Raw genomic sequence first — 14,329 nt, 5'->3', positions numbered from 1 at the left:
GAGCGTTGTTGTCAGTACTGTCCCAATGCTATGGACTCAATCCCTCATATCCTGCTTTACTGGTCGAGGTAAAATGATATTAGAACCGATCTGGGAGCTTTACTACCTCTAGAATTTATGTTTCTCTCAGACAAACTAAAAATGTCTAAGCTATTGAACAGCCCTAATGTAGAAATTTCTGAAGCAGTTGCTACATTTCTAATCCATGTTCTACAAGATATATAACAATGATCCTGTTTTTGTACTTGGAATGTATGGCCCTTCTGGTTTATGCCTAATAAAGGTTTTTGGATTGGATTGGAACTTAAATTTGTCAGAGCTTGGGAGCTAAGCAGAGTCAACCATGGTAAATAGTTGGATGGGAGACCCCCAAGGAAGCCTGGAGTTACCACTCTTTGTTTGAATACCCAGTGGTTGGAGTCACCATGCGTTGACAGCGACTCAAGGGCACATTCTTCTGCTCGCAAAAAACCCCCAACCTGCTAAACACAGCTCCCAATTTACACAATGCATTGTAGAGTCCTTCTTCTCTAATTCCATAGCTTTCAACAATTCAGTGGGCTTCAACTGGAATAACTGTGCATTGTACTGGGCGTTCAAAATAAATCGCTGTAATTTCTGCAAGTCTGAATGCCATGCACACGTTTCCTTAATTTGTAAAACAGCTGATTGGGGTTTCTGTGTGGAAGGCAATGATATTTGCAAGGAACTTTGAGGCAAGAGAAGGTATTGGAATACGCAGTGGAGAATATTTATAGCTTGTTCAGAAGCAGATAACAGCAGCCACAATGGTACTGGCAACTAAATTGAAAGCAGGAAAAAAACCCTCAGTAAGAAAATTGGGAAAATACTCTCAGAGAGAATATGAAGTAATGTCAAAACTAACAAGCTTTGTAAATAGAAGAAGAAGAAGAAGAGTTGGATTTATATCCCCCCTTTCTCTCCTGCAGGAGACTCAAAGGGGCTTACAATCTCCTTGCCCTTCCCCCCTCACAACAAACACCCTGTGAGGTAGGTGGGGCTGAGAGAGCTCCGAGAAGCTGTGACTAGCCCAAGGTCACCCAGCTGGCATGTGTGGGAGTGTACAGGCTACTCTGAATTCCCCAGATAAGCCTCCACAGCTCAGGCGGCAGAGCGTAGAATCAAACCCGGTTCCTCCAGATTAGATACACGAGCTCTTAACCTCCTACGCCACTGCAGCTCCTAGAAGGCCAAATCAAGCGTTTCAAGAAAAATGGAAATTGTACTTTGCAATTATTCTTAAAAACAATAGGGTAGGTATAATTTATGTAAATTATTGATATTTTAATGTATTAAGTTAATTTATATTGAGGTTGACAAAGTGGTTAAAAAAAACAAAAGTTTAAAAGAACAATATTGAATAAGATGAATATTACTACATAGTAGGATTAATATGAATTTAGAAAATAATATCAGTCTTAATATCTTAACAATTTCCTTCACTGAAATATCTTTATAGCCATTTAATTTTAAAACTACAGATATAATGAAATGTCTAAAGATTTTGTAGAATACCATTTGGAAAAACTTTAGAGGCTTTTTTGAGCTAAAATGTTGCTGAAGGTAAGATTCACTCTGTTAATGTTTGTATGGATTCTCGCTTTGATGTTAATCATCGCGAGGAGAAAATATTTATAATTTGCAAATAGAAAAAATGTAACTAAATAAGAAGTGTCAATTAACATTCAGGGCAATTGCTTCCCTTCCCATTAAGATTGTGCTTGTATATTTTCAAACAGATCTCAGAAACCATGAAGGGTATTTGAAAGGGAAGCTAAGCTCTTCCGCCGGTCAGCACCCATGCCAAATCCCAGAATTAATTTCGAATTCTCATGCGAAGGAACTGCTCCGAGCATACCCTTGCTTAATGATAAGGCACGGAAATTTCATCCAACGTTACTCTGAAATCAACAAACGCCATCTGCACGACAGCAAAACTCAGCTGCAAATGTAATTGTTTCCATATTTGTTTTCCATATCTGGGATACTCACCCTAGGGCCAAATGGACCTGGAATCCCAGAATTGCCTTGTTCACCAATAGGACCCTACACATGAAAGGACACTGGTTAGCATCCTATTAATCCCACAAAAGGAAATACATTCATTTGAGATGGTGCATTATGTGTGGAAATGCATGAAATTTTCAACAGTTATAGACTGGCTTTTAACAGTGCAATGGGGGAGGGGGGCAAAAGGCCTGCTGCCGGCATCATTATCAGTCCAGTGACACCTACACTGTTGAGATAGGCCAGTGGTGGCAAACCTTTGGCACTCCAGATGTTATGGACTACAATTCCCATCAGCCCCTGCCAGCATGGCCAATTGACCATGTTGGCAGGGGCTGATGGGAATTGTAGTCCATAACATCTGGAGTGCCAAAGGTTCGCCACCACGGAGATAGGCACTAACACCAGCGGTGGGGCATTGCCTGGTTTCATGGCAGCCAGGCACAAATGCTGCCACTGAGCCAGCACCCCTCCACTACAGGAGCCCATGCTGGTGCCAACGGGGGTGGTGCAAGGTCATTTCCGGAGGTGGAGCTGACTTTAGTCAGTTTTCTGAGGGCTTTCTGCCCGGTAACACCCCTTTCAGCTACCGGCTGCTTACAGCATCATAGCCCATTAGATTACAATTGTGAGTTTGAGGCTATTTTGCTCCTTCAAGCTGTTGGTATGGTGAAAAGTAATTATATTTGTCCAGAGGCGGAGCTACAAGGGTGCCGGGGGGGTGCACATTGCGTCGGGGGTGGTGGTGGTAAAAATTTCAGGTTTGTTTTTTGTTTTTTTTAGTGTTTCCAGTTTTTGGCCTGCAGGGGGTGCATTTTTTTAGGCTAGCAGCATCAACATCTCAGGGAGCTTTGAGAAGACTCCCCTGATGATACCACCCAAGTTAGGTGAGGTTTGGTTCAGGGGGTCTAAAGTTATGGACTACCAAACGAGGTGCCCCATCCCCCATTGTTTCCAATGAGAGCTAATAGGAGATGGGGGCCACACTTTTGAGAGTCCATAACTTTGGACCCCCTGAACCAAATTTCACCAAACCTTGCTGGTATCATCAAGAGAGTCTCATGAAGATACCCTGAAATTGTGATGCTGCTAGCCTAAAAACTGCACCCCCTGCAGGGCAACAACTGAAACAACACTAAAAATACAAAAAACACAAATGAACGGAGGGGAGTGAAACTCAGATTTTGCACTGGGCTCCATTTTCCCTAGCTATGCCTCTGTATTTGTCTGTTTGGACAAACTGGCTAGGACAGGGGCCACCAGCACGGTGCCCTGGGCATCATGCAGCTTGCCAACCCCTCGGTGGTGGTTGGATTATATAACCACTAAATGATTTTTAAAAGTGGGTTGGGCCAGATGGGGCTTTTACTCAGCTCAGTTTCTGATTGGCCATTGGAGATTTGATTGGCTGGGAAGGTTTTGAAAAACATTGTTTGAGCAGCCGCTGCCACCACAGCACAAGCCTCTTTACTATGTAACTGAAGATAAGATGCGGCAGCCATTTTGTTGGCTGGCCCTGCCTCCTGCAGCAGCCGTTTTGTGGCGGCCATTTTGTGGCTGTGCCCCCCATGCTGCGTCAGAATTCCGAAGGCACCCATCCAGTCAAAAAGATTGGGGACTCCTCAATTAGGAAATATTTTGCATGCCATCTCACTTCTGACAACCTATTTTCAGGCTGACCTTGCCCTAACCCGGCAATTTCTGTGGGGAACGGGGATTCTGAAAAATAACGGCAGATACCACCCATAAGGGCTTCTGTCTTAATTTCTGTGGAGGGACTCCTCCATTGAAACGAATAGAAGAAGAAGAAGAGTTTTGGATTTATATCCCCCCTTTCTCTCCTGCAGGAGACTCAAAGGGGCTTACAATCTCCTTGCCCTTCCCCCCTCACAACAAACACCCTGTGAGGTGGGTGGGGCTGAGAGAGCTCCGGAAAGCTGTGACTAGCCCTAGGTCACCCAGCTGGCATGTGTGGGAGTGTCCAGGCTAATCTGAATTCCCCAGATAAGCCTCCACAACTCAAGCGGCAGAGCTGGGAATCAAACCCGGTTCCTCCAGATCAGAGTGCACCTGCTCTTAGCCACTACACCACTGCTGCTCTGTGGGGCAAACTATGGTCAGAAGGGCTCTTCATGCAAAGCACATGTCTCTACATTATGAGAAATTTGTTGTTAATGGAAAATGTAAATATCGACACAACAAAACGAGAAAGAATGACTTACAGGAGGTCCGGGGAGACCTTGAAGACCAGTGAACCCTCTGTGACCTTTCTGCCCCCTGTCCCCTCGATCTCCATTGTCACCTTTGTCTCCTTGAGGCCCTTGGGGTCCCTGCCAGCAGGGGGTAGAAAAGTCGACAATGCAGCCATGTTAAACACATGTCCATCTCATTGATTTCAGTGAGTTTAGAAATGCAAAAATAAACAGGTTTATGCCCTTCTCTTTTGCAATGTCAGTCTCTCCCACTGTACAGGCTGGATTTAAAAAATTTTGATTTTTGGATCTTGCCTGAAATGTAGGATCATTTATATAATGTATATAATGTTATAACGGATATAGGGTTGTATATTATTATATGCATATAACATAATATATTGTTTGGATAATGCATGAAATGTTTAATCAAAAACAATCCTGGAGAAAACTGGGTATCTCCAACCATTCTCTAAGTAGCCTTCCTGCAATTTAAGAGACTCTTTCTCCATTGAAAATGTCACATAAGCTGGAGGGAGGATGCTCTGGCCCTTCAAGACGTGGGCTATAAGCAGCCCTGGGGACAGCAAAAACGTCTCCCAGGGAGCCAAGCCAGCATTATGCCTGGCGCTGCTGTGTCCAGCAGTGCCTACCTGCCCTCCCACTCCCCCCCCAGGGCGGCGTTAGGTTACTCCAAAACCTCCCTCCTGGAGGGAGGTTTTGAAACAGCGATTCTCGGGCGGATGCTGCGCGAACGGCACCGCCGGAAGGTTCTTCCACGCCAAGCAGCCTGTTGGAGCCTCTAAGACTTCTCCCTCGTCCCTCTGACCCCTGGAGGTCGGAGGGCAGCGTGCATGGTCTTAGGAGGACAGCAGGGCGACCGGAGGCTTACGCAGGTCAGTGGGAGAGGGACGGGGAAGAGGCGGCTCCATGTGGAGCTGCCTCATGCCGACCTCTTTAGCTCCCTGCACGCCTCGCGACCGGAAGTCTCGCCTCCCAGAATTTCCTGTGGGGAAGCTCTGCAGCGGAAAGGGCCTCTGACTCAAGGGAAACCTAAAAGGAAAAGGTTTTAATGAAGAAATGAATGAACTTTGTTCAGTGGAGTGGTGACATTGGCTGTTTCCGCACAGCCCAACAACAGTGCCCTAGGGACGGTAAAAACATGGTCCCTGGGGCGCTGTTCACACAGTTAGACCCTGCTCACTGTTCAGGGAAGCAACGTTTTTCAAAAGCAGCATCTTCCTGCAAGCACGGTGTGAACCGCACCAGGGTGAGGATGCCGCTTTTGGCCCCTCCGTGCGTCCCGTTTACTCACCTCTCTTCCCTGCACAGCTCTAGATGGCTGGAGGGACATGCCCACACTGCCCTTTAACCCCTGGAGGTCGGAGGGCAGTGTGGGCGTGTCCTTTTGCAGTTCATTGGAGCTTTGGGGCCACCTGCACGATACCGTGTGAGCGGTCCCCGAGCCTCCACTGGCATAATTAATGCCGGTGGTCAGCCATTTCTGCTGACGGGCAGAAAGGGCCATTGAGTGGGATCCACTTAGTATTTACTTCCCCCGCCCAGCAAAGCTTTGGGTATAATCAGAACTGTTTTGTAATGTGATTGAGGCCAGAAATTAAGATCACAAGGAGAGGCCTTTCTGACTGTCCTATTAAAGAAGCTTGTCTGGTGGGCACACAAGACGGGGCCTTTTCAGTGGCAGCCCCACAATTATAGAACAACCTCCCCAGAGAGATGCACCTGCCACCTCCCTTTCACTCTTTAGGAAGCAGTTGAAGACAGTCTTATTTAGGACGGCCTTTAACTAGTTTTTATGTATTGGCAGTCCTAATTGGAGATTTTAAATTGTTGACTGCAACGTGTTTTCCCCCCCTAAATGTTGTTTTATTTACATCATAAACAGCTTTGAGTTCTGCAAGGTAGAAAAAGGGTTAACAAATATTTTAAAGAAATATGGATTAATATATATTGCAAGGCTCTTCCCATCGCTGTCTTTAATTATAACAATATTCCTCGGAAGGTTCCCCATTAAATTACTGAACTTTTCAGATCCAATCCATTTTCTTAGCTACTCATTTAAGCTCGAGCAAATTTTCCTTAAAGTGCAACTGCCCAGCAATTTTTTAACCTCTGTATTTACTGATGAACCAGTACTGTAAACCCACAACAAAGACTGATATCTTCGAAGGGATTATACCAGTCTAGCTGCAGAAAGAGAAAGATGCAAGGCTGACACACAGTTCAGATTCATTTAAAAACTGTAATTGCCTCTCAGTAATTGTGCTTTTCACAAGATAATGTATTTTGTTACTTTACGTGCTGTCAAGCTTGCTCATTAAGCAGAGATTCACACAAATGCAGTTAGAAAAGAAATCACAGTGGCAAGTTAAAAGAATTCATACAAAAAACAATGGGTAAAACCATACTGCCTCGCACGACCAGAGGGCCCCATTGGACCACGAGATCCCTGAAAAGGAATGAAAAGTGGTTCTGTGAAAACACTGTTAGGTAGTTTTGATTAATATATCCGAAACCAAACTACCGGCAAATCACAGCTCATGCTCAAAATGAAAAATTCCATCAGCCCCCAAAGGCTGATCATTGGCCATCAGACCCTCTTATCCAGTGGTGGGATCCAAAAATGTTAGTAACAGGTTCCCATGGTGGTGGGATTCAAACTGTGGCATAGCACCAATGGGACTGGGCAGGGCATGATGGGGGCGTGGCCGGGCATTCCAGGGGCGGGGCATTCCTGGGCGGGGCTGTGGCAAAGACGCAGCCACTGCACCGGTCCTTGGGCGGGAAACGAATGCACGCAGGCGCAGGCTGCCATGCACGCCGGCGCACCTCCTGCTAGATTGCTTTCAGTTCTGCGCGCTACTGCTGAGAGGAGGGGCATAACTAAGGCAAAAATCATGTGGCAAAATCACCAATTAGTAACCCCCTCTCGGCACACACAAATAATTAGTAACCTACTCTCGGGAACCTGTGAGAACCTGCTGGATCCCACCTCTGGGGCCAACCCTGCTTAACGTCCAAGATCTGATGAGGTCAGGCTTGTCTGGCCCATCCAAATCAAGAGGCCCATCGAAATCAAGAAGCCCATCCAAATCAAGAGGCCCATCCAAATCAAGAGGCCCATCCAAATCAAGAGGCCCATCCAAATCAAGAGGCCCATCCAAATCAAGAGGCGCTAGCATCCATCTTAACAATAACAGCAACACTTCGCCAGAAGGCAGGTGGCATCTCTTCCAAACGCCAACTCTTTATTAACTGTATCATCCTTCGTATGGTTATTTACCACAAGAAGAGAGAAGTCAAAGCCATTTACTGCTTCAAAAAGAACAAGGAAAGGAGCATACTTACTGGTTCACCTCTTTGTCCCGGGTCGCCTGGAGGCCCAACTGGCCCTGGAGTTCCCGGTGCACCCAAGGAACCAGGAAGGCCTGCCGGCCCTGGTTCTCCACGATCGCCCTGTGGTAAGTTTGATTCCAAGTCTTAAAAACTCATTTTCAGTTTTAAGATTAATTAGTGCAACACAAATATGAATTCACTAAAAGGTTAATTTCATCCCACAAACGCCAGGACACTGAGTTAATCATTGCAAAGAAGGGTCATCTTCCCATTCCCTGAACTGTAGGGCTACACAAGAAAGAGTTATACCCCCAAAGGTGAAGTACAATCAAATGCGTAAGTCAGACCTAGATGACCGTTATCACTAGTTGTCTAGGACCGACTGCTTTTGCACAGCAAAGAAAAAAATGACTGGAATGATCTTCTCTAACTGAGACTGGCTGCTATATATTTATTTATTTGTCTGATTTTTTAAAAAAAAACCACTATCCCCTGTTAGAACAGGCTCAGAGAGGTTTACAGCATACAGTTCCAATAAAATAGTACAAAAATCATGCATGGCACCCTCAAATAAACCAGCAGAATTCTACCATATTAACATCTCTAGGGGCTTCTTCCCACTTACCTTCTGCCGCTTATGCTGCCACTCTCCCTCAAGTAGTCGCGGGTCCTGCAACACTCCCCACTACAGGGCGGGCGACACAGCCGCCTGCGGTTGCCATTTGTGCTCCCTGGCCTCACTCCGCCAGTAAAATTCCTGGCGCTTCTTCAGCAAACGGGCGCTTTGATGGGGAAGTCTGGCGTGCTTACGAAACTCAATGACGCTACGCTGTAGAGTAGCTGCTATAAAGGGGAAACGACCCAAGTGGGGAAACGGCCTTATTCAACCTTAAATTAGCAAACAACAAAGGGAAGGGGAAGGGAGTCCAGTTAAGTCAGATGAACACTATTGCTGTCCTCAGCCAAAGGCCTAGTGCAGGGGTAGGGAACCTGCGGCTCTCCAGATGTTCAGGAACTACAATTCCCATCAGCCTCTGTCAGCATGGCCAATTGGTAGGGGCTGATGGGAATTGTAGTTCCTGAACATCTGGAGAGCCGCAGGTTCCCTACCCCTGGCCTAGTGGAACAACTTCATCTTCCGGACCCTGCAGAACTGTGATAGATCTCACAGGGCCCTGGTCTCATTAGACAGAGTGTTTCATCAGACTGGAGCAAAAGTTCAAAAGGCTCTTGCTCTGGTTGAAAACAGCTGGACAGTTTTCAGGCCAGACACCACCCAGAAGTTGTTATTCTCAGAATTTACTGTTCTTTGGGTCTCGCAGATATGAATGTCGCAGACCATTGAGGGTTTTAGAACCAAACCTTGGTGCTTTCCCCACTCACCGTTTGCTGTGCGCTACTGTTGCCAAGTAGCACGGGGTCCAGCGGCACTCCCCACTACAGGGCGGCATGTCAACGCAGCTTCACCGACTCTGCATGCTCTCGCCGCCTCCCTCAGCACGCTGGCCATTTCTGGTGCTGCTGAAAACGGGCGCTTCTTTGAGGACTCTCACAAGAGCTGGGCAGGGGAAGCTGGGGAACACAATCCCCGCCTCTGAAAAAAGGGTCCACACCGGATGAAACCGGACGTCATTTTTAAAAGTGGGGAAATGGCCCTTGTTCCTAATTTGTACTCCTCCCAGCTATGTCTTGCACAGTGTCCCAGGTGGGGCAGGATGAAGGGAATTACAACCCCCTCGTTTCTTATCCCCTTAAATGTGCAACTTCTGCTCTCTCCGTTTTTGTTCTAGACCTTCTTTTCTGTCGTTCTTCAGCTTTGATGCTGGCCATCAGTTCAGATTGTGAGGTTTTCATTGGGACATTTACCCCAAGACCAAGATATAAAGACATGAACGAGGATTGCTGGATGGCAAGAAAATAGTTTATTAAATTGTTGGTGGCAATACTGCGTATTCTTACCTGTTCTCCTACAGCTCCATCTCGTCCAGGAGTACCATCATTACCAGCGGGTCCCTGCATTTTGAGTGAAAACATATATTGACTGCAGAATTGGATTTGCAAAGGGGCGTGACTTAATAGATGTATTATGTAAACATATTTAAGAAGAAGAAGAGTTGGATTTATATCCCCCCTTTCTCTCCTGCAGGAGACTCAAAGGGGCTGACAATCTCCTTGCCCTTCCCCCCCTCACAACAAACACCCTGTGAGGTAGGTGGGGCTGAGAGAGCTCTGTAGAGCTGTGACTAGCCCAAGGTCACCCAACTGGCATGTGTTGGGAGTGTACAGGCTAATCTGTATTCCCCAGATAAGCCTCCACAGCTCAAGCGGCAGAGCGGGGAATCAAACCCGGTTCCTCCAGATTAGAGTACAGCTGCTCTTAACCACTATGCCACTGCTGTATTAGCATTACTAATACATTTCTACATTCTAATAATAAGGGTTACTAGCTTCGGGGTGGGAAATTCCTAAGGATCTGGGAGTGGAGCCTGGGGAGGGTGGGGCTTGGGCAAGGGAGGGACCTCAGAAGGGTACAATATCCTATTCAGTCTACCCTCCAAAGCAACCATTTTCTCCAGAGGAACCGATCTCTGTCATCTTGAGATGAGATTCTGGGAGATCTTCAGGGCTTGCCTGGAGGCTGGCAGCCCAATATACGATCTAGAAAAATGACACTTACCTCTGGGCCTGCTTCACCTGCAGGACCATGAGCACCTGGAGAACCTAGAGGCCCAGAAGGTCCTTTGTCTCCCGGTGGACCTGCCGGACCTTGTTTTCCTGGTGTACCCTGGAATGATGAGAAATATAAGTCCTCATCAGTCCTCATCAATGTGGAATTTAAAATATTTATCAGAGATAACATTCACGTTTTTATCACACCTATTTTATCACACCTATTTTTATCACAAGTACAGGTTAATTTTCAGGTTAAACCAAGGTTTCTGCAATTTAAGATCTTATAAGCAACTGTACTTCTATCTGAAATACCAACTCCACAGATACTCACAGCAGGGCCGGGTAGTCCAGGCATGCCCCTCTCTCCTGGTTGACCTGGCATACCCACAATGCCTCTCTGACCAGTAGTTCCAGCTGGACCTGGGGGACCATCTGGACCCTGGAATAGACAAGAAACGAAATAGATTAACTGGCAGCACTAATAGCCCAGCCCAGCCCAATTTCATCAGAACTCAGAAGCTAAGAAGGGTTGATACTTAAACAGGGTACCACGCCACCAAATAAAACTGGGGCCGCTATGCATTGGGAGACAATATTTATTTATTGATTGATTGATTGATTTGTTTGTTTGTTTATTTATGGGATTTTTATACCACCCAACCCCCGGAGGGCTCTGGGCGGTTCACAACACAGATTCTACATATAATTTATACAAACAATATAATATAATATAATATAATATAATATAATATAATATAATATAATATAATATAATTAATATAATATAATTAATATAATGTAATATATACAAACAATAGCAAACCACCTCAATTCATCTCATGCCTTCAAAACCCCATGAAGTGAAATGTCATGGGGTTGCCATGTGTCAGTTGTGACTGGATGGCACAGGTTGTTTTTTTTAAATCAGGAGATTGAGACTAGGAAGGGCAACCACGAAGGAGCTAGAGAAGATTCTTAAGTGTGAGGATGTGCCACTCGCAACCAAGATCAAGTTAATTCATGCTATAATGTTCCCCATTGCTATATATTTATTTATTGATTGATTGATTGATTGGATTTTAAACCGCCCATCCCCGAAGGGCTCTGGGCGGCGTACAGCAGGCCTGCAGCAACAATACATAGTAGCATTAAACACAGCAGGCTAAAAACAATATTTTACACATAAAACTAAGGTAATTTAAAACAATTTACAAATCTAAAACCATAAAACACAGCAGCAGCAATAATATATGTGGCGCCCGATCCCAAGGCCGGGAGGGGACAGTACTAATTAGATGGTATCAGGCTACCAATGATGGCACGCAACACAAGAGCATCCTAGAGGGGGAGTCCGTGGCTGGCCCCACCAAAGGCCCGGTGGAACAGAACTGTTTTACAGGCCCTGCGGAATTCACCAAGTGTGAAATCTGGACCATGAAGAATGCTGACAGGAAGAAAGTAGATTTCTTTGAAATATGGTGTTGGAAGAGAGCATTGCAGGTATCATAGACCACCAAAACACAGATATGTGGGTTCTAGATCAAATCAAGCCTGAAATGTCTTTAGAAGCTAAGATGACTGGATTGAGACTTGCCGTACTTTGGCCATATAGAAGACAAGACTCACTGGAAAAGAGAATAAAGCTAGGAAAGGTTGAAGGCAGCAGAAAAAGGGGAAAACCCAACATAAGATGGATTGACTTCATAAAGGAATCCACGGCACTTCAGTTTTCAAGACCTAAGCAAGGTTGTCAAAAAGGTGCCCATGATCATAGCCTACAGAGCAAATGTCCTGGGGCAACCTTCAGCAAACGGAGATGAGGAGAATCCCTTCAGAAGCACACAAAATGTTAGGTGCACGCTGAAGGAGAAACTGACCAGAGAGTTTACAGGTCGGGCAGGAAAAATAAGATGCCTCCAGGCAGGAGACATCTGACAGATGATTTGAGGGGGAAAGTTCACCTTTTAGCAACTTCAAAAGAAGAAGAAGAAGAAGAAGAAGAAGAGGAGGAGGAGGAGGAGGAGTTTGGATTTATATCCCCCTTTTCTCTCCTGCAGGAGACTCAAAGGGGCTTACAATCTCCTTGCCCTTCCCCCCTCACAACAAACACCCTGTGAGGTGGGTGGGGCTGAGAGAGCTCCGAGAAGCTGTGACTAGCCCAAGGTCACCCAGCTGGCATGTGTGAGAGTGTACAGGCTAATCTGAATTCCCCAGATAAGCCTCCACAGCTCAGGCAGCAGAGCGGGGAATCAAACCCGGTTCCTCCAGATTAGATACACGAGTTCTTAACCTCCTATGCCACTGCGGCTTGGGCTAAAATAAGACATCCTGAGGATGTCTTGGGGGAAAAAGCTATGCGGAGTTCCTACCCAAGTCACTTTTTTTTTTGCGTCCTCAGGGAATCTTATTTGTGCTGTGCAGAATGGACCGATTTTATGTGAGTTTTGACTAACCATAGTAGTTGTAAGTCCTTGCCATGTTCATAGAAGATGATCAGTTGACTCTTCCGCACAAACAAATATATTAGGCAAGTGAGGGCTTCACTTCCACAGAGAAACACATTGCAAAAGTCACGCCTCCTCCCGCTTCAACATTACCGGTTGTCCATCTTCTCCTGGGTCTCCTTTATCTCCAGAACCGCCAGAAGGCCCAGCTGGACCTCGGTCTCCTACACGACCATGAGCACCAGGATCTCCTCGAATACCTGGAGGACCTTCTTTGCCTGGTTCCCCAATAGGCCCAGCTGGACCAGGAGCACCCTAAAATGGAAGTCCTCATTAGATCTACTTATGAGTCAGTTGGTGCAAAGTAGCACTGATTGTCATGCCATTAAACCGAAGTGCAAAGGAAGAACCATAAACCACTACCATAAGAACATAAGAAGAAGAACATAAGAACAAGCCAGCTGGATCAGACCAGAGTCCATCTAGTCCAGCTCTCTGCTACTCGCAGTGGCCCACCAGGTGCCTTTGGGAGCTCACATGCAGGAGGTGAACGCAATGGCCTTCTGCGGCTGTTGCTCCCGAGCACCTGGACTGTTAAGGCATTTGCAATCTCAGATCAAAGAGGATCAAGATTGGTAGCCATAAATCGACTTCTCCTCCATCAATCTGTCCAAGCCCCTTTTAAAGCTGTCCAGGTTAGTGGATGCTGATATTAAGTGTGAGGATGCTGATATTAAAGTGTGATAATCTGCTTATGAGCGGTTTCTTTAAGACATACAGAACCGGTTTCAAACTTCTGCATACAGACTCGATCATTCGCTGTTGTTTTTCTTTAAGTGGGTAAAGAAACATATTTTTTCCAATGCACACATTTTTATTTTATGCTTGTAAATCAGAATTTGTTTGCACGTTACTAATTACCTTCAACTTTCGGTCCTCCACTTCGAAACATAAACCCTGAACTGACTTTTGCCTTTTGCCTATTTTGTCTATATAATATATATTGTCTATATAATATATATAATATATTGTCTATTATAATATATATTGTCTATTTTATAATAAATAAATATTTTATAAGATCATCTGTTTCACATATCTCATCTCTATCCAAGCTCCCAGGAAGCTGTGAAAAATTCTACACATGTCTTCTGCTTGCAGACCGCTCTAATGAGACCACCTCTAAAGTGGCCAAATTCTGCGCCAGGTATTTGTCCAAAAGGGAGCAGATATTCCAAACATTTTAATAAACTTTTCATATAATTAAATCACAGCACAATGTGGTTATGCATTTTAATCTCTGTACATTAATGTTACATTTATTTGTAAACCGTTATGTTAAATTGCTGTTGATTGTAGGGTGTATAATTTGATCAAGCCAAACCAAAAAAATCTGAAAAATATCTTATCAGCATGGGAGGAAATTTCTCCACATGGCAGCAATATAAGGAACTCTAGAAACCAAAAAACTGGAGTGCTGTGAAAGTACTGAAAGTGTCAAAAATGCACCGCACTCAAAGGCAAAAGGGCTATGAATTCAGGTACACTCCAAACAAACACATCAGCTATGTATTGTAACGCTTATTCTGTGCTTAAGTCAATATTCTTATTGTTTATATAATATACTTGAGCTCT

At 45.2% G+C, this 14,329-nt stretch overlaps 1 protein-coding gene across 1 annotated transcript in view; it reads right to left on the bottom strand.

Moving 5' to 3' along the window:
• Nucleotides 1-14,329, bottom strand: part of COL5A2 (collagen type V alpha 2 chain) — a 140,779-nt gene that overhangs the window by 22,058 nt on the left and 104,392 nt on the right. The window contains exons 39-47 of the mRNA XM_048483707.1: nt 12,848-13,009; nt 10,582-10,689; nt 10,255-10,362; nt 9,537-9,590; nt 7,590-7,697; nt 6,653-6,690; nt 5,408-5,423; nt 4,251-4,358; nt 2,014-2,067 (exon numbers count right to left, since the gene is read on the bottom strand). Of these exons, the coding sequence (XP_048339664.1) occupies nt 2,014-2,067; nt 4,251-4,358; nt 5,408-5,423; nt 6,653-6,690; nt 7,590-7,697; nt 9,537-9,590; nt 10,255-10,362; nt 10,582-10,689; nt 12,848-13,009 (756 nt within the window). The remainder of the gene's footprint in view (nt 1-2,013; nt 2,068-4,250; nt 4,359-5,407; nt 5,424-6,652; nt 6,691-7,589; nt 7,698-9,536; nt 9,591-10,254; nt 10,363-10,581; nt 10,690-12,847; nt 13,010-14,329) is intronic.

The sequence above is a fragment of the Sphaerodactylus townsendi genome, linkage group LG02 (genome assembly GCF_021028975.2).
Source record: "Sphaerodactylus townsendi isolate TG3544 linkage group LG02, MPM_Stown_v2.3, whole genome shotgun sequence".
Lineage (NCBI taxonomy): Eukaryota > Metazoa > Chordata > Lepidosauria > Squamata > Sphaerodactylidae > Sphaerodactylus > Sphaerodactylus townsendi.
The sequence above is the reverse complement of the archived record's forward strand: the minus strand, read 5'-3'. Positions and strand labels throughout refer to the sequence as shown.